Here is a 26,761-nt window from a genome sequence, read left to right as displayed (position 1 = left end):
GGAGATGTGCTAAGTGCCATCTTTGCCTTTTGCTTCAGTCCTGGTCTGGGCACATGGCATCTGATTGAAAACTCTCCATGGAAATGTAGTCTCAAAACTGCCCCTGTCCCAGATTACTGCAGATTTTTCCTATAAACGCTCAGTTGTTTTTGGATCAACTTTCCCAGAGACTCAATATCATGATACACTTGTATCCCCCATTACTTAGGGAAAGATTGTAAAAAAGGCAATGACGTACACAGATTTTGCAGACTTTTCAAAAAACAGTGTTTTTACCTCCCCAATACAAATTTTTAAAAAATACATACATTTATACATGCACATATGCATACACATATAGGTATGTACACATGCAAACAGATCCATGCAAGAGTGACATTAATAAAATCTTGGCCTCACTTTCTTTGCTATCACTGACCATTTTTTGGGATTAAAAAAACCTTTGAAAGGCTCAGAAATAATATCCCTTATCTACTTCTCACAGTCTGTACTATCTAGTGAAAGATTTTCCATATTTTCTGTTCAGTTACATGTCCTGACCTCACTCTGTTTTGTTAGGTGATCTAATCCTCCCCTCCACCCCCACAAAGTATTTGCTTTCCTTCCACATTTATTGTGGGCCTTGAATTCAGACATGCATGCTTGTTTTCCTGCCTAGTGGGCATCACCTTGTCAAGGACATGCTTATTTAAATGGACAACTATCAAATTTCAACACTCCTTCATTATTACCTCTTCTTCAGGTGCAAGATTTCCTTTCATTGCCTGCTATGGTTTTTAGTTCAGCATGGAGACAAATGAAGGTAGAAAAGGCAATAAAGTCTCATACTTAAAACTGAGTTTGACAGGGACAATCCTCAATATCAAAAAGAATTTATAAACTGTAAACAAACTTCCCTTGATCACCATAAGAACCTAAGGAGAACTTAATGAAAGTCACTGGAGACATCCTTAAGGGAAATTGTACTCCTAAACACAGTATTTTAATTGGAGGCTAACAGTATCACAGCAAAAGTCAGGGCTTCTCCATTCTGCTCTCATATTCTTCAAATAATGGATAAGGAGCAGATGGTGTTTCAAAATTCTCAGGTTAATACAGCAGGCTAGTTTACTGGGGAGCAATCTGGGGAGGAACAGCAGATCCTCATGCTGAAGGTTTACAGGAAAATCTAACTAAAGATCCTTGGGTTGCAGGTCATTTATCTAAAGAATGCCAGTATCCATTTCTAGGAATTGGGTAATTTTTGCACACTGTACTTACTAAAATATAAGTCGCTATTAATTAGTTTTCACAGATTGTCATATTTAAGATAAATGAGGCAATGAGTTTCACTTAAGACACAATTTAAAAATATATTGAATCCATTTTGCAGGTGTTGAAGGGGATTTATATCCTAAAACAGCAGTTAGGATAAAGCAGCTTGATTAATTCATTCAGTAAACCTGCTTTTAGCACTGGATGGATTACCCTGGGTTAGCACTTTATGCCATTTAATTGTACATTTATTTTCAATTATTTTCTTAGCATCACTCCACTGCTTCCTGCAATATCTCCTGCATACTTTAAACACTTCCTCCCTCTGTCATCTTCAGTTTTTAAAATATTTGTGACTGTCGCTATACCTAACAATAGGCACAATTTTGCCAAGATATGTATGTTTAATTTTTTATCAGCTACAGTGTGACAAGAATGCAAATACTTTAACACAAAGCTAAATTTTTATGTAATCCTAAATCATATATATTCAAATAAAAACTACAAGAGTACGTTTGCAACTTTAAGGGTTGCATTTGCATATAAAGCCACTATTTCCCCCAGGTCTTGCTCCCTTTTATGGCTCTCAACAGTAACATTTCAAATTCTGTTTTCCTTAGTGAACATCCCATTATTCGAAAAGGAAATAGCTACTTATATATCACAAAAATATAGCATTCTCTTGAGTTACTTGAATAAAAAAAAATATGCTTTAAACATATCTGAATCAGATCTGTCTAGGTATGCTGAAAGATTTTGCCAAGAGTTTTGACTGTACCATTGATACAGTGGCTTATTCAATAGCAAACCAAACACAAGTGCAGTGGAAGCATAACGGATTGGATGTATTCCTTCAGAAAAGAGCCATGAAACTCACTGTGGGAGCAATGACTATAAATCATTACATAAATATGCAAAATTCCTTCTTTTCAATATGGTCATAAATGGAACATGTCCAAGACAATAAAGCTATCTGTAGGAATGCACACAAGGCTGGCTGATCCCTTTCTGCTTCAGTCCAATGTTTCAACAGAGTTCCACACCTCGCAACTACTTTCTTTATTACATATGTACGCTTCCATGTAGTAGCTTGAAACTCCAAAATTTTTTAGGGAGATGAATTACAGCTAAGTTCCTTAAAGAATGCTTCTGTGCCAAGACTGGTCTCTCCCCTTCCAGATTCTACCAAGACCACAATGAGTAGGTTCCTTCCCAGGCCAGTAGGACTGAGGAGTTTTCTTGAAGCCATAGTGCCTGGCACCCACTCTGAGGACAGAGAAGGTATCATTATCTCCCATGTACAGCTAGACTGACTCTCACTGTGTTCACACAAGTAACAAGGTAGTTGTGTGTAAGAGGAAAAAGTTTCCAGGACATATTAAATCTCTGTGTGCTTGATTTAACAACCAGGTGTGAAGAAATAAGAATCTCTTTTTTAGCCAAAATAGTATGACATTTTTTTTTTCCACTTGACCATATTAATCTCTCAAAAAAAATCAAATTATCAATACAAAATACCTTAAGAGGAAGAACTTCTTTATTAATACCGTAGAAGTAAGCCATTGCTTGTGTCCATGAGCAAAGACCTGCTACATTTCCACACACTTTTTTAGCAGTCTCAAGATTATAATCCTCCATATCCAAATAAGGCTCTAAAAGCTCCACAGTTTCTTCTGTAATTGAATCCTAGTCAATGGAAAGGAAAAATTATTTTTTTAAATGGGTTTTTGAATAAGGTCTACTCACAGAAATATTTTTATTTTAAAGCCAAGGGGTATCACTTCTTACGGAATAAATCAACAAAGCAACACGGTTGCCTTTCACTCTTATAATGTAGTTTTTATATTTTATATTTTTTATATTAGTAGTTTTTGTGAACTCTTGAAAATAACTCTTACTTCCATTGCAACAGATTGACTTGAGTTGGCATTTAATATCCCTATTTGACAGATAAGATTTCCGTAGCTCCATGACAATTTAAGCTGTTCTATGTTATTGCTGCTAAAACACTGCACCTTCTTCCCTTTCCCCCTCAACCAGGTGTCCTCACCCCATTTTTAATACCCTCGCCAATGCTCAGTGATCTAATTTGTAAACTGACAGAAATATAAGTCAGAAATCTACTGATTAATTTTCTTCTGGTTTAGCTCCATTAGCAGGCTCACCGTGGCATCAGACTGTGAACACAGCTGAAGGAACCAAACATGCAGCTTTCAGAAGGAAAAGGGTGAAACTGCAAGGCAGAGTCTTCACTGAAGCTAACCCTTTTCCTTAACCATAAAAGAAATTTCTTTCAGCTGTTATTCTAACCCCAGTTTTATTTCCCCCCTTTCATAATCTGCTGAGAACATGAAAAGCCAGATCTTTGATGATGGTGGTTAATCTATAATTATGTAAGTGTCAGAAGAAAATGGAATTCATCTCCTTGAGCAAGGCAGAAAGTAGAAGAGCTTATACAGGCTAAAAATGACTGCTTAACAATAGACATCTTACGAATCTTCCCCTTTTTTGGCAATGTATTAATGCCTTTCTTTTAATGCATCTAAAAATCATCCACCATTCATACTGCCAAGCAATTTACCCTTTTCTTGTTTTTCTGCACAGCAGAAAGGACTGCCTTGTACTTATCAGATCCTTAGCTACTCTAATAAAAAAAGATATTCTCTATATTACTTCCCAGATCAGCCATGGTGGTGTTTTCATTATGATCATTTACTAAAATATAAAATAATGCTGGACAAAAATTTTGACTTTTTTATTCTCCTACTCAAAATAATGAGCTAACAAGCTGGCAAAGGTAAAGCAAAGATTAATCAGCAGTGGCCTAAATCTCTGCTGAAAAGCTTGGAAAACGTAATGCTTTTCCTTTTAAGTAATTAATTTTGAACTCAATGGACTTCTTCATCCACTGATTTTCATTGCCTAAAAAATATTAGGAAAGAACAAAAATCTCACAAACAAGTAAGCTGCGTAGTCTACTCAGAGGTCCAGACACAATGAGCTTTCTTGTCATGTACACCCAAAATGAGAAATGGGACAGGAGGACAGCATGTGAAGGACTCATCAAGGAGTGAAGTAGTCCAGTATTCTGAACCCCACATTCATCGGTATCACTTCCTGCAAGAACTTAGCCCCACAGAAATTGTTCTGACTCATCTAAATTAAATGTGCTGCCAACTACCAGCAGGAATGCATACACTACTAATAAGTGCCAAAACTGGAAGTCTCATTAGACAGAAGCTTGAGTAAGGAGTGCATAATTAGTCCTTTATCTTAAAACTAATTTTCTCTTTCTGTTTAGTGAAGATAAGCACTTGGAAAAGTGACCAGAGTGACAGCCCCAGGAAAAAAACCGTCCACAGAGGCAGTGCAAGTTTCCACAATATGGCTCTCTGGGAGAAATGGCTCCTGGGGATAGTGAAAATGATCTTCACAATTAAAACACTCCAGTAGCTTAGAAAAGACATCAGCAAAATGCACAGCTAAGTAGATTAAAACATCAGTGTACAAATGAAAGTATGTTCTGCAACATTGCAGAAAAGCCAGTTTTTGCTGAAATCTGCTTGGTCTATTGGATTATAAAGTTGGGCTATGATTCTGCCATTTCATATTCTTCTCTAGGTCTTTTTCTGGTCCAGCTACCTGTGACAACTTTCTTCTCTTCCCTATAGAGAATTTTCCTTTGTCTCACAGCTCAGTGAACCTTGCTGCAAATCTTTCTGTCCTGACAGAAATAAAAACCTGTTCACTTTTATTTTTCTTACAGTTGATAGTAATATTAATCTTCATTTCACTATTTTTTCTAGTGAAAGAACCCTGAAAGTTCCCAAATCATTTCATTACCTTTCCTGCTCACTTTTTTGTTATTTCCTGCTAGCTTCCTAGCAAATTGGAGACAGACAGGCAAACAGGCCTGGTAGCACTGGAGAAGGTGAGCCATTTGAAAAACCAAGAGTGGGCCCTTTTAAGGCAAATTCCTACTTGGAAGCAGGAACTACTTGAATAAGATAACACTAAGCTCCTCAAGATTTGCTCTAGAGCTTTGGATACTTCTGTCTGCTAGAAGCCACTGTATGGCCCAGGAGAAAAATTACTGAGATAATGGACCATGAAAATGAAGAAGTATAGTCACAAAGTATCTGCAACTATTGATAGACAAAACTGTTTCAAACTGCCTTTGATGGTAGAAGACACTTTCATAAGAACTCTGAAGATGATTATTGAAGCAGTAGTGCCCCTACTAATTACTTACCTTCTGAAAAGTAAGCAACATGCTAAGAAATCCTGAATTGTTCATTAGTTTCTGAGCCTCAGTCCACGATGGTTTCACACCTGGGCGGTCGTGATCTAGAGTCACTGAGTCTACTTTCCTTTGGAATAAAAGCAGCACGCAGTCCATGATCCGCATTATCAGGTGAGGAGGTTTACCCAGTTTGCGAACAGTTGCAATGTCAGAAGGTTTTATTGTCTGAAAAATTGTAGAAGAAAGTAGTCCATTTATTTAAGCAGTCACATGATTGCAAAGAATTATGTTCTTTTTGGAGGACTGTATATGTAATGCAACTGCTGCAGGTTTGCAGGTCACTCAGAAGCAGTACTGCAGAAAGTCCCTAAAAGTAGTCGTACTCTGTGACTGCTTTATTACCTGACAGTAGAGTACTGCCCATCTTACCTCTTCCCCTTTTCAGTTTTCAGGGTTTTTTCTACAAGGAGTTACAGGCCAGTGCTGTTCTTTCAATCCTCTTTCCCCTCTGTCCCCACATTAGAAGTACAAGCCATATTACTGCACATAAAAATCATTAACTACATGCATGTTCAGAATGTATTTGCTTCTGACCTGCAGCGCTGCCTTAGCTTCTTCCAGTGCAGGTCTTGCAGCTTCAAGCTTCTCTTCTGCTGCTGATTTATCAATGGCAATGTCATCCACAATAGCCTGAGCCTTGTCTTTTACTGTTTGCACCTGCATTTTTACTTTTTCTGCAGCATGGGCTTTCATAGTTACTTCCAATAAAACTTCATCAGCTTTTTTTGAAGCTAAAGCCAAATCTTTCTCCTTCATAACCAGCTCTTTGGAGAGCTGATTTACAGAAACCTCAGCTTCCATCAGTTTTGCAAGACCTGTGGTGGACAAACTCCATTTTAGCAACAGGAAGACCTATGGACAGAGTAACCTTACCAAAGCAATGTGTATATTTAAAATAAGTCACTCAGATTAATACTTAGGACTGATCCTATTGGTTAAACACCAAAATTAAGCAGGGGATTTTTTATTATTTTTTTAATGCATAAAAGCCTTCAGAATCTGTCACTTGATCACTTGATCACTCGTTTATATTCTTATATATGAGATGAGACTAAATATTAAACACACACACAACAAAAAACAGTGTGGCAAATTACACTCTTAACAATTGTGTGCGAAATTCCTGAAATCCATGAGAACATAAAAAGTGCTAGGCTGCACTCTGTACAAAACAAAGAAGAGAAACCTGGCAATGAAAGTGAAGACACAAGGAGTAAGCTGAGCTTCTAAATTCAACATTACATGAAGGTCCAGATGAGATGGGGAATCTACAGATTCCTGAGCACTGCAATGCTCCAATAATTTGAACAAATTACGAGAAAATCTCTTAAGTATAAACATCCTCATATATAAATGCATGCATCTAAGTGCATCATATATATCTTTCCAATTCAGAAAACACTATATTTGTTCTTCCATACAGCCAGCCACTCTTTACCTTTGGACATACGTGTATATAAGTCCGGTCTCCAATTGTCAGTGGTGGGAGAAAAAGCAGTTTAAGTTCACATTCACTTCAAATCAGCATTCAGTTTAGGAGACTGTTTAATTGTTTACCATGTATGATCATGTGCAGGGCAATAATTTTGAAATTTTACCTTTGGCATATACCTGTTTCTTTACAGAATTCTTCAGAGGGACTGAATGTGAGCATTTAATTGCCTTTTCTCAGATTTACTCTTGGCATGCTTACATGTGAAAACTAGGAACTCAGTAGTTTTTTTGAAATACATGTCAAAGCAGGAGTTTCAGGCATTTAACTGCTAACCAATACTATTTCCATTTCCCAAAGTTCTCTTTAATCTGCACATTCATAAAGCTCATTGAAACAAAACCTCTGCATATTTTTAATCACACACAATGCAGATGAAAATATACGAGCCTGCTTCCAAATGAACGCGAGCTCACAATCTAAATCCATGATTTTACATCCTTTTCTTTAGATTCTTCTCACCCTTTTAAAACAAAGAAAGAAACAAAAATCAAGAAGCTTTTACAGTACCTGTTCTCATGCGTTCAGACAAACTCCCAAGACTGGCAAACTTCTCTTTGTAAATAGCTTTGTAGCCTCCAATGAAGGACAGATAAGATTTTGGTGTCACAAAAGTTCGTCTCCTATATCGTTCAAAATATTCATCACATTTTTCAGCTACAATATCTTGAATTGTTCCCATGGTGTTAACAACACTCTGCTTCACTGCATATGTACACTCAATATGGTAAGAAGCTAAAAAATGCTGTGCAACTGCTACGAGAGCATCTTTAGGCCAATGCTGGAACCAGTCCATGGTACAGCCTGAAATCAGACCTGGAAATTTGAGTGCACGAGTTCTGAATTTTTCCCCAACAGGGGAAAAACAAAGAACCACATGGAGGTTATTCCGAACTCGAGCAAGAAAGTAATTATAAAGATTTTCCGCAGTGAGACTAAGCCTTGGGCACTCTTTCTTCATTGCTGGAATCAGGTCTTGTGTGATTTCACCTATTTCATCTCGTGCAAAAAGATTTGAGACTTCACCTGAAGCCAAAACATTGTTCATGTACTCAAGAAAAGATTCATCTCTGACTTCATTGTCCGTGAATATAAAGACAACACCCTTTCCTTTTTGCCCAGCAGTGAGGTACAACGTTTTCAGATCATCCAAAAGGTTGTTGGTGGCATATGTTCTGGAATAGAAAAGGGTTAAGGAAAGAGAGAACAAGAATCACAGATCATTTTAGGAGGTATGCATCATCTGGATCAGCTTCCTTATGGCAAGAAAAAAACGCTAGATAAGAAATTTATACCATAGCTCCTGGTTACATTTTTTAGATTTCTTTTTCTTAAACATTTTCCCAAAGTGAATGATCAGTAACATAAATCATGTGAAATGAGGTGAAGTAAATAAAATAATGTGCTGGGAAAAAGTATGGTGAGAGCAGTACTGTATCTAAGGCAATTATGATGCTGTTTTGTATCCCCATGGTTTGTAGACGTAAATTCTTTATTGGAAATAGGCTAATACAGTTGGATTAAGTTGTCAAGTAGGTTCTGATACCTACAACTATTACGCAAATACAGCTGGATTATCTTCTGAAGATACTGAGAGCAGGTTAGAGGAAATCATTAAGAGACATGAGAGAATTAAACTGAGGGGTTTATTGTGTTACATGATTTAAAACTAGAATAAAGCCCCAGATATGATGTTTGAACATTATCACTTGGGCTGATCAGCTCTTCTGCAAACGGAGATCATGCCTGGTTCTTTTGTTATGTGTCTTATAGCTGGTGCACAAAGTAAGATTCAGTTGAAGACCATACAAATTCAACTACATATTTCAGATTGTGCAATATAGAATGAAGTAATGTTAATATAATGGCAGATTTTTTCCCTAGCCAAGTAAAGCTGAAATTAGAAACTTCTTTTCTCTGTAACCAATCTCTTATTTCCAAGAATCTCTTCAAACTAGTAATAATTCATGCAATAAACACACAAACCATTCTTCATATATAAATATGCCACACAGGAAGTGTCCCAATTGTCTTTCAGCTCCATTTAATTTCTGCTCTATAAATACCTGTAAAGCAAGCACTAAAACAATCCAACTCTTCAGTTTGTGTTCAGCTATAGTTATTACAGTGATTTGTGGTATTCTGATAGGAACATAAGAATTTCTCTACTGAGTCAGAATAGCAGTGTATCTGGTTCAATAATCTAACACCAGTTATGGCAAATGATACTTAGAACATGAGCCAGCATCCACTCTTCACTACTAATTTCATTCTTCCTCCATCCATATTCATTGCCATTATTAGTATTTGCCTAATTAATCTTGGAAATCTAGGAATTCTGTTCTATAACTTTGGGTTTTTTCTTTCCCTCCTTATTTTTGCTCTCAATGTTCCTTTCTTCTGCTTCTGTGACACAGGAAGAGATTGTGATGTATTTCTTTATCTTTCCTTTCATCAGAAGCATCATAACATTATTCATAGACCTGATATGTCTCTCTAAAGAATATTTCTCAGCATTTTAAATAGTTTGCAAAGGAGAATACACTGCTGGTCTTCATTGCTTACCCCTGTAAACTCTATGTCAAAAGGAAGGCAATAGCTACTCCCTTTCACTTCAGGTTTCTATAAATTACAGAATTCCAGCACTACAAAATATAAAGTCATTGACAGAAATTGTCATAATGCAGTCTGGCTACATAAGACCAGAAATGTAGTTTACAATGAGGGATAAAATGTATGAGAGGGTTGCATTGCTTTAAGTTGATTGTGAGGAGTTCATTTCTATGGCAAATTAAGGAGCAAATGTCCATTTACACTGCATTGTGTTACCTTGTTAAAGTAATCTGAAAGCTCTCATATCCAGCAATGTATGATGCTAGTCTGGTCAGACTCTGTTTTCCAGATCCACCCACACCCACCAACAGTGCATTTCCTTGTGGAGTACGAATAATCCGTGATATTTTAATCAAATGGATGATTGCATCCTGTGTATTGAGAGAAAGGGGAAGAAGAGATGCAAAAATGAAGCATTGTATAATCACCTAGAAGCATGTCACCAGGCAACTGCTTCCCAGCAGCTAGATGGCTTCTCTGGAGCCTGTGCCAAAGGCTTGGTCCTGTACTCATCAAAATCAACAGACTTCCCCCTGACTTCAGTGGGCAGCAGGGCTAGCCCAAGAGAAATGCCCTTGTATCAAGCTTGTATGAAGCACTGTCATATGTGCAGTTTGTCATCAGCAGAGCTGAGGGCATGCCCCTTAGGGGACAGAAGGAAAAGCAGAAAGAAGTCCTCTAGCCTTCTAGCTGACCTATTTAGAAGCTCTCTACACAGACTGACAAAAGTAAAATACTAGTGCACTGTAGGCATTTCTTATTCGACTGCTGTAGTTATCTTGGGAAGAGAATTAATCTGAAATGCCCTGAAATTCAATCAAACCACCCAATCTAAGGCTGAAGAAAGCATTCTGCATCAAGACCATTGACAAGGAGGTGACTTTCAGGAAAGCAAGATGATATTCACAGTGTGCACTGTATAAACAACCTAGTTGTTCTGAGCTATCTCCAAAATAACGTGATAGAACCACACAAGATCTATGTATCACTAAGTGCAAAAGACCAGGCACTTTCTGTATTAATACTATTACAAGCAGTAATACCTTGAAAAATACTAAATCCATCTTTGATCCTCTGACAGTTTCATTGTACTGTTGCATGAACATCTGTAATCTTTCAGTCAAGTAATCCAAAGATGGGATAGGCTCATAAATTTTAGGAGCCTTCAACTCTGCATCATCAGGTTCATCTCCAGCAGCCTCCGAGACATCACGCAAGAAATCCACAAAGTATAATTCTATGCATTTACCTCCAAATAGATTTTGACCGTGTTCCTCAGAAATAATCTACAACAATATATTAAAGATTGCTTTAGTAATGAAATGTGCCATTGGCCTCTTTCTGTGGCAAATACTAAAATACTATTTGCTTACCTTCCTCATCATATCTTCAAACCAGTCTTTATCACTTTGGCTGATGAACCTGTCGGCAATAACACGTCGACACTCATGTTGGAATAAGGCTACCAAAACACTGGTGCTCTGGCAGACATCAGAAGTAACTGTAAGTATTCCTTGCCAAATACGACTGAGGTCTCGTAAATTGAAGATGTAATGAAATTTAGCTGGAGTTGGTAACATCTACAAAATAATGTCATGAACTATATTCAAATAACTGCTAAACTAAAATTAAAATTAAAAAAATCTATTGAATTGAATGTTGAATTCAATTGAATTGAATTCTACTAAATTCTATTAAAGTGAACGTGGATATTTTCACAAACTTCACTCCTGAGTTAAAGCAGAAATACACACTTGGCATTTAAGAGGCAACTGTAAAATGAAGAAATGACACTAGCAACAACCAGCTCTTTAATTTCACATAGATTGCATTTGAGTTTCTTTGAATGTTTTGAGTCCCAGGAACATGCACTGAAGGGTAGCCAAGACAGGTAAATTAATGATGGCACTGAAGACCACAGTAAAGCTGTCAGTATTGCCTGTCCTGTGGTGTTGCTCCTGCCCTTTCTTCCAGAGGGAAGGTGCGGGAAGGGAAGGGAAGGTGCGGGAAGGGAAGGTGCGGGAAGGTGCGGGAAGGTGCGGGAAGGTGCGGGAAGGTGCGGGAAGGTGCGGGAAGGGAAGGGAAGGGAAGGGAAGGGAAGGGAAGGGAAGGTGCGGGAAGGGAAGGGAAGGGAAGGGAAGGGAAGGGAAGGGAAGGGAAGGGAAGGGAAGGGAAGGGAAGGGAAGGAAGGGAAGGGAAGGGAAGGGAAGGGAAGGGAAGGGAAGGGAAGGGAAGGAAGGGAAGGGAAGGGAAGGGAAGGGAAGGGAAGGGAAGGGAAGGGAAGGGAAGGGAAGGAAGGGAAGGGAAGGGAAGGGAAGGGAAGGGAAGGGAAGGAAGGGAAGGGAAGGGAAGGGAAGGGAAGGGAAGGGAAGGGAAGGGAAGGGAAGGGAAGGGAAGGGAAGGGAAGGGATTTGAGAAAACAGTATTTTGAAAAATATTTACAACCTACCAAAAGCTACATTTTCTCTAGGAAATGGAGTTAATTAGTAGTAATAAGTGCCAATTCTGTTGAATATATTGGTCAATAGTGAATAGTCAATAGTTTCACTAGAAGTTCCTCTATTTCTCTGTGTAGATGAACTATAGGTCTACAGTGAGTTGTTTGTGAAATTCTGACCAATCTTTTCTGGACAGCAATTTAACAAATCCCTGTCTTTCCACCACTCTGCTCCACTTTTCTCAGAAGAAGAAAAAATTTGACACACATTTCTATGATGCAGTTTTGTACTTTTCAAATTTCATTCAGTACCTAATATTTTTTGTCTCTTTCAAAGCAAAATTTGCCCAGGAATTGCAATCAAATATTTTTAACAGTCTGTTTGAAATGGAAAAAGTAAATATTTATAGATTACTAAAGACCAGATTTTATTTGCTTTTTAACTGATTCCCTCTCTGCCAAATTTGATTTCTTTCCTAAAATTCAGATCTTTAAAGTTTCTCACAATCCCAAACAGCTTTACAGAAGATTCCTATCTAATTTTTAATTTTCCCTTCCTTGTGGTCTCAACATTTTCTCAACTGGAAGATCTCTCAACCTTCCTATCACCAGTGCTTACTATATTACATGTATATAATGTGATGCTTATATCAGCTACTGAAGACACTGCATGTGATCAGGATTTTCATCACTGAACAAACTTGGTGCTGAGGGCAACCAATTCAGAACAGAGGCATCAGCCAGCAGTTACACCCTTAGGTCACAGCTTCACAATATGAACTATAAATGCACACGACATACAAAAGGCCTGGGTCAGATGTTTCAAGATGTTTGATAGATGCAATTTTACCTTTGCTTTTGTCATTTGCCAAACCTTTCGACTCGTAGATACTAATGCTGAAGCCAGTTTACATACTTCTGCAGGGAAATGTCGTTGTTCACAGAAATAGCCTTCAGCTATTGTTTGAAATATCTGATCAATAGAGGAAGTAGAAGGCAGTGTGCAGTTGAAGATGGTGAACTGGCGTTTCAGGCGTTGTGGGATGTCATTCCGACCTCCCCCGGGGTGAATCATAGCAGCTACAAATTGGATGTCAACCACACTTGTGAATTCCCCTGGCTTCTCCAAACTGTAGAAACCTTTCTGTTCCATCAGCTGTCTTACAATCTCATTGGTGATCTAAATATAGCCAAAAACAAAAAGAAAAGGAATGGAGAAGTTCAGTGTTTCAAGGTTGTCAACATGCAACAGGGCGACCAAGAACTCAGATGCAGTTCATTGGCTGCTTGTAACCTTCATGTGCTACATTGTTGTGGACATGAAGTCAGACATTCAACTGAATTGACATAATTTCAATTTAAAACAGTTTATTCAATTTTCAATCCAGACTATACCTTCAGATTGACACAAGTGCTCAGATAGTGACAAAGAATGGTTATTTAGCGCAATGTGTGGTCACACGTCTACTTGCACTGAGTGGCAATGTACTCATTGTACAGAGCTCAGGGAAAGCAGGGAAATTGCTTTTTCTCAGCAGAATTTTATTTTTTATTTAAGTTATATTTTCAGACCTATATTTCATTGGAGGTCTGTAAGTATTCTTTCATCAATACCTCATGACAGCTTGCTAATCTTTAACATCAACTGTGATCATAGAATTGTTTAGGTTGGAAAGGATCATTTTATCATTGAGTCTAACCATTAAACTGGTACTGCCAAATCGACCACTGAGCCATGTCCCCACGTGCCACATCTACACCTCTCTTAAATACCTCCAGGGATGGTGACCCCACCACTTCTCTGGGCAATCTGTTTCACCACTTTTGGTGAAGAAATTTTTCCCTGATATCCCATCTAAACCTTCCCTGGTACACATTAAAGCCATTTCCCCTTGTCCTGTCAATGCTGACCTCACTACAACCTCCTTTCATGTAGTTGCAGAGAGCAATAAGATCTCCTCTGAGCTTTCTTTACTAAAGGCTCAACAACCCAAGTTTATTCATAAGTCTTGCTCTTTAGACTCACCACCAGCTTAGATTTCACATAATAGTAACTGCAATGTAAAGTCAAGAGCAGATCAGAGAAAAATTTCTGTTTCTTGGATTTGCATGCTTCCTTTCCCAGACTAGTTCTCAGGACTGCTAGTTTGGAAACCTTACTAGCTTTGTATGCAACCAAACCAAAAGGCTTAAATACTACAATGATTGCACCAAGTGGTTTGACACTGTCCTTGATCCTTTGGGACTGACAGCATATTAGTCATGTCAAAAACTGGCTTGGGGAAATTGTTTTTAGTAAACATGTTTGTTCTAATCCATATTATGATACCTTTTTTCTAACCTGTTCCATTTTTTTCAACCCAAAGATCAGTATTTCTATCAGCAACAATGGTAAGACCACCAACTCCCAAATGTTAACATTTTCCTTTTACCTGATCACCCCATTCATTAATCAGAGGCATGTTGATGTCATCAATAAAAACAGTCATTTTCTTCCCTGCTGGAGGACCGTGCGTAGCGCCCATTCTTTTGCCTATGTAACTTTCTATGCTTCTTTGGAACATATGTGGCAGAGTTGCAGAGGAAAAGTTCAGGCATTTGGTCAAGTGAACATCGGGATCATACTTGCTTGTGTAATTCTGCAAGATAAACCACTTTTAAAAGTGCATAAATAACTCCAGGTGAATTAAGACAAAAAGGAGACACAGATGCTCAGCAGCCCTGCAAAAATCTCATTCCTGGTATTAAATTCAAAGTCTCGAAACACAGTTTGTTTAAGATAAATACACCATCTGCAACTTGAAATTCAAACAAACTGTTGGTAAATGTTTTGCATAAATTTTTTAAGTATTAAAATTTATAAGTTCTTAATAGACTTCACTAAGTATTACAACAAGTAGATGTATGCCAACTCAAGATGCAAATAAAATTTGCTTTAGCAATTGTCAGGATTTTTCTAAATTTAACCTGTTAGTGATGATCCATTACAGCAGACCCCAAGGAACAAGAGAAAAACCAAATCCATTTTCATGTGTACACTACAAAACCAAAATTCTTAAAACAAAAGCAGTGTAAAGGAATGGCAGTGTAAAATTAAAACCAGCTACATCACACTTAATGATAGCTATCTTCTCTTAATGAAGAAAGTAATCCTTGAATTTTATGAATATGTACAATTCCCAGACCTGCTGAGGATGCCCCAAAGCAACAAAGTTCCACTTTTCATATTTAGCGAGGTTTTTTAATAAAAATATGTAACGCTGGAGTCACACCAAGGGATATATGTAGAGAGAGAGAGAGAGCATAGAAAATATTTTGTTTAGGAGAAGTCCTGGAGCTTAGAAATAACACTAAAAATTCTATATTTACAACATAATCTCTTTTTATATATTTGATTCTTCTGCAATGATGACAAAGTTGAATATCATTTAAATTCTGTAGAATTAATGTTCCCATTTTGGTACCTCAGAAAAATAAATTTTTATCATTGCTGATGAAGAGGTCTAAGAACTCCAGTGGGACATACACTCTGTGTGACAACAGAAAAGAAAATACAGCTAGGGCACCTCAAAATATTTTGATGAATGTTTTTATTTTGTTGATACAGTGATATCAGTTTAAGAAAAGGTTCCCTTCAGAAATAGTTTTTTTTCAGACCTCACATAAATGACAACCTACACATGCAGTGTATATGCAACAGTCCTGTCTATGGTATGTACTCTTCACAGCTGAGGGGTTGGTGCAGGTCAGTGCTCAGATCTCTTCTCAGGGCTCCAGCAATTTGTACAAAGCTCATGTGCCAGGTGCAGGTGCCCAGGTGCTGGCAGTGGGTCTGTGGGGCAGCCCCTGGCAAGAGGAGGACAGGGCTTTCCCTGACACAGACAGTTCCAGCCACCTCCAGTAGACCCACTGAAGACACTCAGCCTGTGTCAGAAAGGGCAAAACTGCCTGGCAATTGAGAGAGAAGTGAAAAAAAAGTGAGAAAATCAGCCCTGCAGGCACGAAAGTGAGAGCAGAAAGAGGAGCAGGAGGTGCTCCAGCCCAGATTCCCCTGCAGCCTGTGCTGCAGACCATGGTGAAGGAGGTTGTCCCCTGCATTCCATGGAGGTTCACAGTGCAACAGAGATCAATCTACAGCCCATGGAGGACCTCATGCTGGAGCAGATGGATGTCCAAAGGAGGGTGTGTCCCCATGGGAAACCCATGCTGGAGCTCCTAGCAGGACCTGCAGACCCATGGAAAGAGAAGCCCACACTGGAGCAGGTTTGCTGGCATGACTTGTTCTCATGAAGAACCCGTGGTGGAATAGCTCATGAAGAACTGCATCCCATGTGGCAGGTGGGAGCAACATGAGGAGGAGGAGAGAGAGGCAGAGTGGAGCCGTTATGGACTGACCACAGCCCCCATTTCCCATCCCCCTGCACTGCTGGCCGGGGAGGAAGTAGAGGAGTCAGGGATGAAGGACTAAAGGTGAGCTGAGAAGAAGAGAGAGTTGCGAAGAGGGTGTTTTCAGTACTTGTTTTTCACCATCCAATTTTATTTTTAATTAGAAATAAATTTTAAAAGTGATCCCCAATTCAATGTTTTTCCCATGGCAGTAATTGGTGAGTTGAGGATCTCCCTGTCTTTACCTCAACCCTTGTGCTGTTGAGAACGGGGAGGCAATCAGCTGGGTAAGGGTCTTGCAGCTGGCTGAGAACAAAAAACTGCAACTATGAATTCTCAACCATTTAAAAAACACATTTTGTGTTTTATTCATTATGCCATTTCAGAATGTTCTCATAGTAACAGTAATATTACACAGTACAGAAATGAGAAGTATCTTTGAAAAAGAAGAGGGTATTGACTAGGATTACTTTTATTAGTTAAGCTGTCAGAGAATTTTCAACTGTCCTTTACTAATTTAATATTAATTTTTGAATTCTTTTGCAATTTGTGAATTAATAGTACAGAGAATAAAGGTTTTAAATTAACATTCCATTTTAAGTTCTTTATTTTGATTCATACTGATTCTTTATTCAACACTGAAGATTATTCCGATTAATTCAGATTACTACCTGAAGTGTTCTGTATTAAGACTCTTTTACTTTTTCATTAAATCAACTGTTTATTTCTGGAAGTTTCCACAAGGTGTAGTAAAACAAAATTCTACAGAAGATGAAAGCAGAAGGGGAACAGTTGTGAAGGCAGTTAACACTCACTCCTAACCTTACATGAGATCAAATATCTGCTGGCATTATGCTCCCCTGTGTAAGGCACATACCCTGCTCTATAGCACAGACTCAGAGTAAGCAACTACCAAGAATCAGTTCCAAATATTTTTAGGGACAGGAATGGCAGCTCAGCAAGGTTGCCAGTATTTGGACAAAATCCAGTATGCAGAATATCAAGACCACCACCCAGACCCCGCCTCTTCACTTTGCTAAAATAGTTCTCCAGCTGGTGCCAGGAACAGAAGCTGACATTACACCTGTTGGCATCGACAGCTAGGCTGAAAAAACAGTATTAATGGCTGCTGGCATGGGTACAACTCGCTCTCCATCAGGGCTCAGAGAGCACATGGCCAGGGCACACAAAATGGCTCCAGATTTTAAGAAAGCCAAAGGTCAATTTAGGCCAGTGTTTTTCAGCTGTTTTCCAATTCAAGACCTCTGCAAATCCTCCAGTGGAAGTACAGATGCCTGTATAACTCAACTGTCCCAACAGTAGATCAGTTTTATTTAGCTACCTCTCGTTGATCAAAGAATCCATACATTCCCCTGCAAAACACAGAAACCCTCCTGAAAAAAATTATGCTTTCATTTTTTTTAAAAAAGGGATGCCAAGTTTGGTGAGACATCTGGGTTTGTTCAGCATTTTAATTATTGACTTTTCTGTATTAAGTGATTATTTTTTTTATCTCATATGATTAACCTGCACCACTTTATAACACAGAAAGTGTATTTGTTAAACACGCATTTGTTAATTTAATAGCAATCCTGTTATTTCCTTCTAGAGAAAGAACATATCATTTTCAGTGAAGAAATTGAGAGACCATATAATAAACAGTAAATCTACCCTTTGAAAACCACCATTACTAAAGAAGGAGTTCTTTTTCTCTCTCCTGTTTGGCTTTTGAAGAAAGGCTGCGCAACAAGGGTGTACAAAAGTTCAGTTCACACATAGCACCACTGACAGAGTACAAGAAAATAAAAAACCCTCCAAGAATCAACATTTTCTTAGCAAAATCTTCTGTTAGACTACTCAGAAGAAACGAAAGCATATGAAAGAGGGTTTATCATCTGACCTTGAGGTCACAGTTAGCAAAGTTTAAAAGAAACTTTTATATCCAAAGTGTAAAAGATTTGGGTTTTTTTGCTTGTAGTCCATGTGAGTATTGGCAAAATGCCTCAGTAGGAAAGCTAGTATGTACTCTGAAGAACAATCAAACTACTCTTAACTTCAACTTAACATTTGTGCCAACATTATTGCAATGTTATGGTACTAATATATTACATACATTTTTCTGTTCCACCTACCTTAATCGTAACAGTTTTTGCTGTTCCTTGTTCCCCAATTAGCAAAACAGCTTTTCCTTGCCTCATTATAGTGTGCATCAGAAAGTCTGTTCGGACACTGTCTATGTTTGGAACTAGAATGGAAGCATATTCTGGTACTGAATCTTTAGGATAAATATATTCAGGGACCTGCACAAGAAAGACATGCAAAAAGTTTGAGAATTCCTATCTTCCTGCACAATCACTTTGGATCAGAGCACAGAATCAAATGTACTTCATAAAGTTTACATCAGCAAAACTTTTCTCCCTGAAAGCCAAGTATCCTTCCGTAATCAATCAGTATCTTGTCATGCTTTTCTAAAAGTGTGTTCAACAGGATATTTTCATTCCTCCAGTGCCTGATAAAAGCTTTTCCTTGCTGGAATTTCTTAAAGAGCAGAATGATAGAGGGTGATACAGAGTTAATTTCATTTCTGGTCTACTTCCAAAGCTCTTTCAAATGCACGTTTCTATTATTTGCTGAAGATATTTATGGGGAAAAGAAAATATATGATTCAAAAAAAAAAGCTCTTGAGAATTTGGTAGGGTTAATCTTCATAACCAAATTATGTATGTTTGGAAATAAAATGTCTCTTCTCAAATACATCTTGTGTACCCATTAAGAAAGCTTATCGTGTTGCAGTATACAAACCTTCTTTGACCAGTGCTCCCACTGGCCACAGGCATTGATACCAAATTCAAACATGGTTTCCTCTCCATTTACAGCTGGAAGCTCTTTCACTGCAGAGTGCTTCCGTAGGAACAGCTCCATTTTCAGCTTGTCATCTGGCTCCAGAAGGGCTCCAGCTGACCACATCACAGAGAAAACAAATAAGCGAGCAATATGTTCCTCACTGAGCTGCTTCTCGTCTCGGCCAGACAGCAAACCCTGCAAAGTGGATGCAATACAGAACTACTGTCCTCCTTGAACCAATCACAGAATCAGAGAGAGAAAAATAGATGTCATATCTACCTGTAGGAGGTCAATAGCTTGCTTGATGTACATACATTCTAAAATTGACATTTTTGGTGTCACAGCAGAGAAAACAAAATCCATCACATCCTGGGAAGAAAAAAAACATAATTTAAAGATTCCCTTTACCTGTTTCAATGGTATGATTTATTCTTAGATGAGATCAATTCCTTATTTTCAAATATATTCTAAACTTTATTTCCAAACAACAATTTTTCCCATTTCTGGGCCTATAAATATTCAGATTTTGACCATGAATTTTTTCTAACAATAGCATATTAGAAAAATAACTTTGATGCATCAGAGACAGCAGAGCTACTCATATAAGCTCCACAGAGTAATTTCCTGAAGAGTAATTTAAAGAATGCTTTTCAGTTAATTCAGGGATCTAGCTGCCATTTGTGTTCTCCACTGGAGATTTTAATCTACCACTGATATTTTGGAGTAGGAAGATAAAAGCAATGATGATACACATATAATGCACAAGCTTACCACTATATAAATTTCTATCTGTCTGATCTGTTCTGACTACACCATGCTGTACCAGTCCCTCTTGAAACCAGTACCCTTGTTTTCCTGTAGAATCCTGGCAAGATCCAAAAAACAATTTTTGAATTAATTTTAATGGAAGTTGAACTTCCCTCAGGTTTCTTCATAGTGATGGCTACCATATCTGCCTTTGCCAAGTGTTTTGCAACATCTTGAGCAAAGTTTCAAATTGATGTAAATCTCTCTGAGATTTGCAGTGCAAAATTTTAAAATATCAATTTCCATCCAATAGGATAGACTGATGTAAATGATAACCTACTTCCACCTTCATCCAACAACCTGTAATATAATGTTCTCCCTATGAGTTCTATTTGCCCTCTTAATCTTTGGAAATCAACACTGGCCACTCATTCTGGGAAGTGAAAGTATAACAGGGATACTGTGGGAGATAGCAATTCTGGAGGAATTCTGTTTATAGATGTCATGTTCTGTCAGGGAGAAAGCTAAGACAATGAAAACATTCAATCACCCAAAGACATAAACAATTTCCTTAGATACTTTTAAAGTATCACTGAGCTGTCTATCCACATGCTCACCAGCTTTGTTTCACTTTTCAGTTTAATTTTTGCCACAGGAGTTCTCCAAGTGCCCTATGCTGATATTTATTGTCACAGAGAATGAATCACTATTTTTACCCATCCTCCTCAGTTCCATCCCACTAGAATACCAGGTAACACACACACAACAAAAACATATATTGTGATCAAAAACTCACTTAGGCACCTTAATTTAGAGCAGGGTTTATGGATAAGTGGTCTAAGAAGGCAATCTGAGTGTGGGCATACACAGAATGATGGAATAGGTAGGGATTCAAGGGACCTTAGAGGTCATCCACTTCCTTCACCCTGCCATGGGCATGGATGACACACACTTATCAGGTTGCTTCTTTTGTTATTTCTTGCTGACTAGCACAAGCAATTCCACCTCTGTGTGCTGCCTTTTTGTGGCTTTCCCTCAAAAATGCCTGGTTCATTCCCAATGGTACGTAGGGTGCTCAGCTGAGTACGTATGGGTGCCACAGGGCAGTGCCCACAAGCACTGTGGGAAATTCAAATCGAAGGCTTAGAGAATTTGGAGCTAAATCTCACTGATATTCAGCTTCTTCATCTGTAAAATAGACTAGATGTCTCATAGGGCACTGTAATTTGTTTAATAATTGATTTGAAACACACAAAATAAAGATATTTCATGCGTCAAAGTATTTTTTATTACCAAGAGCCCAATTTTCACCAGAACTAGTTTTATAGTACTTATGATTCCAGTGAGATTTCTGTAGTTTATGAAGGGTATTTTAATGTTTTCTTTTTCTTTGAGTTTATGGGGAAAAAATATCAGTTCCATATATGCTAGTATTTTATTTGTACTACTATTTTTAAAGCAATACATGGCTCAAAAAAAGGATGCAGAATTAACACAGAAATTTGCACGATTTTTTTGGATGGGGGACTGGAAAAATGAGTTGGATTATGACAAATACAAATAAATTTTTAAGAATTTGAATCAGGAATTTGCTATCCTTTACAAGAAGACTGAAAAACGAAGTCAGATGCTAACAAAAAGTATGAAAGAAAGATTCTTTTGCACAGAGTACAATCACTATAGAACTCACTGGACTACAGAACACTCTTCAGGACAAGAAGTTGGTAATGTATTCAAAGGTTTAGACAAGCAAAAAAACTCAGTAATAGAAAGTTATTAATGCTTGTAATATTAATTTTAATATCAGCATTTAAATATTAAAGGTAAGAAACTCTTTGGATTCTATATCCAGCTCTATGCTCCAGGCACAGTAGCAGCCTTTACACAAATTGGATTAGTGTGAGATTTAATATGGAGGAAGAAAATTAGTCACATCTGAAAGTTAAGTTGCTACTACATTTTTTTTTCATTTAAACAATACATAGGCGTGCTGAAACTTATGTTATTCACATAACATCCATCACTGGTTTGAACTTCACACTTTGCATACCATCTCAATAACAGCACTCAGGTAACTATTTTAATTATTTCAGTTCTTTGAAACTGTCTCAGATAATTACTTCCATCAGCTAAACAATTCTGCTGCTTACAGGTAGCTGCAACATTCACAGACCAGGAATTGGCAGTGGAGCTTCTAAATTTAAGAGAGACTTTTTATAGAGACGGGAGTTTATTTGAAATTTCTGCAAAGCAGGAAATGTTGCTGAGAAGAAAAAACTGGGAAAGGGAAAGTCAAACCCCTCAATCACTGTTCTAAAAAAAATACTGTGGAAATAGAAAGGACTCTAAGATCATCTAAAATTGAAATAAGGTTGAGTTTGGAGGTTTGGTTTTGGACTGTTTGTCTTTTTTATCTTAATTTGCTTTTTTTTTTTTATGTATAAAAAATGGTGACTTACAGTGCCATTTATAATGTACATGAAAACAATAAATACATTACTTCCACTGATTCACAACTATTATTCTCTGCTCTTTTCTCCTCCATTACTGCTACCTGCTGCACCTTTACTAACAATTATTTTATCCAACATGAAGACTTCCAGTGACAAATATTATTTTGATTAGCATAAATAATCAGAGTGTTTTGGAAGTAAATTAGAATTATTATAGCTTTTGTCTTACATCTATTTTAGTTGAGTTTAGATTAAATTTAGAAAGTCTCTATATGTCTACTTAAGACTGAGTCTCCTTGGTTACTACATTTCCTGAGTATATTTACATATACTCTAATCTCCATGTTCTTTGAAAAATCAGATCTTTGTAAGATGTTTATATCCATGTTTTTCTTAATACTAGCATTAAATACACCAAGGTCTATATCTGGGGTTTGACTACCATTGTTGATGAACCTTATTTCAAAAATTTTCTTTTTGAATTTTATCTTTTTTTTTTTAATGTGGCAGAAAATAACAGCTATAAAAAGAGCCATATAAAACAAAAAGTATTGTTACTCTCATCTGTAAAATCACTTTTATTACCTCTATTATTTGAGAAGCAAAGACAGCACATTAAAAGTGAAAGAAAACTGCCAGCATGACAGCTTTCATTTACATTTTGATAGTTCTAAATGCAGCCTTCAGCACTAAACTAACTTCATATTTCACTGCATTTTCATTTTTTAATCTAATAAAATACATATTTTTCTGGACTTTATTGCTATTGCTTCAGGCTTGGGCATTTTAAGTGTTGTCATTATGTTTTCAGAGCAAGTTGTAGCATAAAATATAAATAGAATTGTGGCAAAGAAGCACTAAATTGACCCACATATATATTACTTTGGAAGCATATTTTAAAACTCATTATCAGAATTGTTTCTCTTGCTGCTGCAGTAAATACTATGTCACATCATTATGTTCTGGAGGTAGAACAAAATGAATAGCTTGTTAAACATTAGTTTTGAAGTAAATGTGCACTGAAATGAAAAGTAGAATGTTAGAAGACATTTGTTAACATTCAGGGCATTCTAAACCTATATCAATCATTGCTTTTATCATGATCTATAAAAAGCTTCCTGAAATGTCACTCAAAGTTCATTAAAAACTGCTTTTTTTAAAATGTAAGAGCAATGAAAAATATTACAGGAGAAACCCCTGTGAAATCCAACACCAATTACCTGAGTAAACAGGCAGGAGCAAGCTGATGGAAAACCAAGGTATGTTAGAAGTTGCATTTATTTCACAGATATTGAGGGAATCAGAATATATAACAATGCTGAATGGTTGTAAAGACATAAGTATTTCTCTTAAAATATTCAAAAGCAGAAGTAAATATTTCAATATGATCGAAGAAGTATACTACTGAGATTATGCTTTTATACCTATTATTGAGTACAACAATCTATAATATTGCTGGAAACTTTCTAATGATTCAGTAAGGTAAGACCAAACAGAGGGGGAAAAACATTCAGGATCCTTGCTTTGGATCTACCAATTGTACACAGTTTAGTCAGACAATGTATCAAAGAGATGCAGTTTCAAAAATTTCCATTGGAACAGAAACATAGATAATAAAATCAGAAGAGACAACTGTAGTCAGAACTTCAGAACTATAGTCCGAGCTTCAGAACAGCAGAGAGCACAAAAATACCCTGGATTAATTTGAATTATAGAATGTCTTTTTAGAAATAACTTAAGGGATCAAATGCATTCCTGTGGCACCAGAGTAATTCTAGCTCAATTTCTTTCTGAATTTACTTCTTTAAATTTAAAACAAAATAAGTTGTTTACCCACTTCCTTTGTGTATCCTAACAATAATTGAAATTGCAGTATTAAAATTACAAGCAAAGAGAGTATCTGTTTTGCCAATATGCATTATAATATAATCACAGGTGTAACAATTCATTGACAACTATCATATGCAGACAAAACAAAACATTCAGATTATTCATCTGTTATAGCTTCAGTCATTTATTAATGATAGGGATAATTTTCTCTCCTTTTTTAATCCTTGATCTTTAGTTTATTACATAAACAAAGAAATGCAAATAATTGAAAGAGCACTTAGGAAGAAGCAATGCTTCATTAAAAAAACTAATAAAAAAATGCAAGATTTTTTTTTCTGACGTAGTTAATTGAGTACCTGAAATACAGCATTAAAGCAATTCCATAGGACATTGGAGTATGTATCTGGTAGTGTCCGCAGCCAAGCCCTTAAAATAGGCTTCCAGTCTAACACTGAAGAGCTCATGAAGATCATCCCATTACGAGAAACTGTTGCAGGGGAAGCATTGTCAATGTTGTGAGGTTCAAAAATAATTTTGCAATTGGGGGACATCGGAATGCGATCTCCATTGGCCAAAGTAAGGGTCTTATTATCATCCAGAACAGAGTTCAGATTTTCAATCCATATTGCATCAACAGGTCCATCCAAAACTATCCAGATATGCTCACCCTTAAATAAAAACATTCAACTTTACCTACATTGACCAAAAATACACATTCATGTAATATCAGAAAATTAATAGATATAAATAGTGTCATAATTTGGTACTCAGCAAAAAAAAGCATTATAAACATGCAATTTTTGTAATTTGCTCAGTGATTTTAATTCTTCTTTTGATATCCTGTATCACACTAAAAAAGATATTAAGAAACAGCAACAAAAATTAACCTGTGCTGTACTGAGCAGAAAGCTGTATCTTTCTTCTTCAAAACTACATCAGCCAACCCAGCATCCATCAAGACAGATGAAAACATTTCTCATTAAATGCAGTCATAGACACAGACACAAAGTCAGTCCTTGTGGGATGCTACCCAAATATTTCAGGTAAGGTGGCCCATTTTCCAAGCCAGAACTGGGTGGCTGTTCAGTAGATGTGAGTGTAATTATGATTCCTGAAACATGATCTGCAGGTTTGATAAGAGAATTGGGAAAGGCCTACATCGGTTTCTTACCAAAGCCTTACATTCTGATATAACTAGTGAAATAAAGTGGCAATGACTTAAAACCAGACAGAAGAAAATTTACTTTTCTGTCCTCACATCAAAACATGAACACACCTTGTTTTTATGTTTGAACTGCTTACAGAAGGAAGCAAACCAGTTAAAACCTTTTCTAAATTAATTCTGGAACCTCAAATGCTTGGGAAGCCTAGTGCTATCTGGGATATATATGTATACATATATATAATTCTGACTCTTGTGCACTGAGCTCATCAGACAGAAGCAAAATTAACACTGCATATTCCCATTTGACTTTATAATGGAAGACCTTTCAGAAAAATGACAGGTAATGACACCTTACGGAAACAGTATTAAATGTCTATCATGATACAATATCCATTACCTTCTTTGCCTTTAAGGTTTTTCTCCATAAGGTAGAGAAAATACCATCTGTCCAGTCATTTGTAGCAACATCAAGGGTACCGAACATCTGGGAAGCTGTGATTGCCTTTGGGTTCATTCTCATCTCTTTATGAGGAGCACCACAATCTGTCATTGCTTTCATCAAAATATTAATGCATTTTGTCTTTCCTGCACCAGTTGGACCTAGAGTCATCATACCTTAAAACAATATAAACATGGTTTAAAATGAAATGTCAATGTGTCATGCTACCATTTGATGGTTCATTGCATCAACAATCCTTGTTTTATTTTTAGCAAAAGCCAATACAAAAGGATGTTTCTCACTCCACTTAATGTTGATTGAAACAGAATTTGAAACTATTATTTAAACGCCTCTATAAATGTCTCTTTATTATGATAGGCAAGCCTATGTGGGTCTGCATCCTCCCTCAGGCAATTCTTTTCCATTTTCTAATGGGACAACACAACTGCCTTTTGATGTTTGCATGCAATGACATGGACATGAATGGCAGTAAACAAATCCAGAAATTTCTAAATGTATCTAATGAGAATGAGAATCTTCCAGGGATTTACAAAATCAAGTGCATCTTTCAGATAAAAAAGTAACAAAAATATGTACCTGCATCCACCCATGCTGGCATTTTAATAGATCTTTCTTTCATAAAACTAGTTAAGAGCAACCACACTTAATTCATCAGTGTATATATGTTACTAAAAAAATAAATCATGTCTTCAACAATAAATTGAGCCTACTGTTTATCTTCTTTAGTTATGTTTTCTAAATCACCTACTCAATAGGCCCAGAATCTGTCCAAAATCA

General features: G+C 37.0%; 1 protein-coding gene across 1 annotated transcript in view; it reads right to left on the bottom strand.

Annotated features, from left to right (window-relative positions):
* The window catches only part of LOC102112159 (dynein axonemal heavy chain 5-like), a 151,066-nt gene that overhangs the window by 57,230 nt on the left and 67,075 nt on the right, over positions 1-26,761 (bottom strand). Inside the window, exons 47-60 of the mRNA XM_014255866.2 lie at positions 25,922-26,139; positions 24,716-25,027; positions 19,609-19,698; positions 19,288-19,524; positions 18,618-18,785; positions 14,532-14,738; positions 12,950-13,279; positions 11,036-11,242; positions 10,706-10,948; positions 9,879-10,033; positions 7,560-8,224; positions 6,092-6,372; positions 5,507-5,722; positions 2,773-2,940 (exon numbers count right to left, since the gene is read on the bottom strand). Of these exons, the coding sequence (XP_014111341.2) occupies positions 2,773-2,940; positions 5,507-5,722; positions 6,092-6,372; positions 7,560-8,224; positions 9,879-10,033; positions 10,706-10,948; positions 11,036-11,242; positions 12,950-13,279; positions 14,532-14,738; positions 18,618-18,785; positions 19,288-19,524; positions 19,609-19,698; positions 24,716-25,027; positions 25,922-26,139 (3,497 nt within the window). The remainder of the gene's footprint in view (positions 1-2,772; positions 2,941-5,506; positions 5,723-6,091; positions 6,373-7,559; positions 8,225-9,878; positions 10,034-10,705; positions 10,949-11,035; positions 11,243-12,949; positions 13,280-14,531; positions 14,739-18,617; positions 18,786-19,287; positions 19,525-19,608; positions 19,699-24,715; positions 25,028-25,921; positions 26,140-26,761) is intronic.

The sequence above is a fragment of the Pseudopodoces humilis genome, chromosome 1, assembly GCF_049639895.1.
Source record: "Pseudopodoces humilis isolate 2021_Gansu_Grassland_sample_001 chromosome 1, ASM4963989v1, whole genome shotgun sequence".
In the NCBI taxonomy this organism is placed as follows: Eukaryota; Metazoa; Chordata; class Aves; order Passeriformes; family Paridae; genus Pseudopodoces; species Pseudopodoces humilis.
Note: the sequence above shows the minus strand (reverse complement) of the source record. Positions and strands in the feature narration are given on the sequence as shown.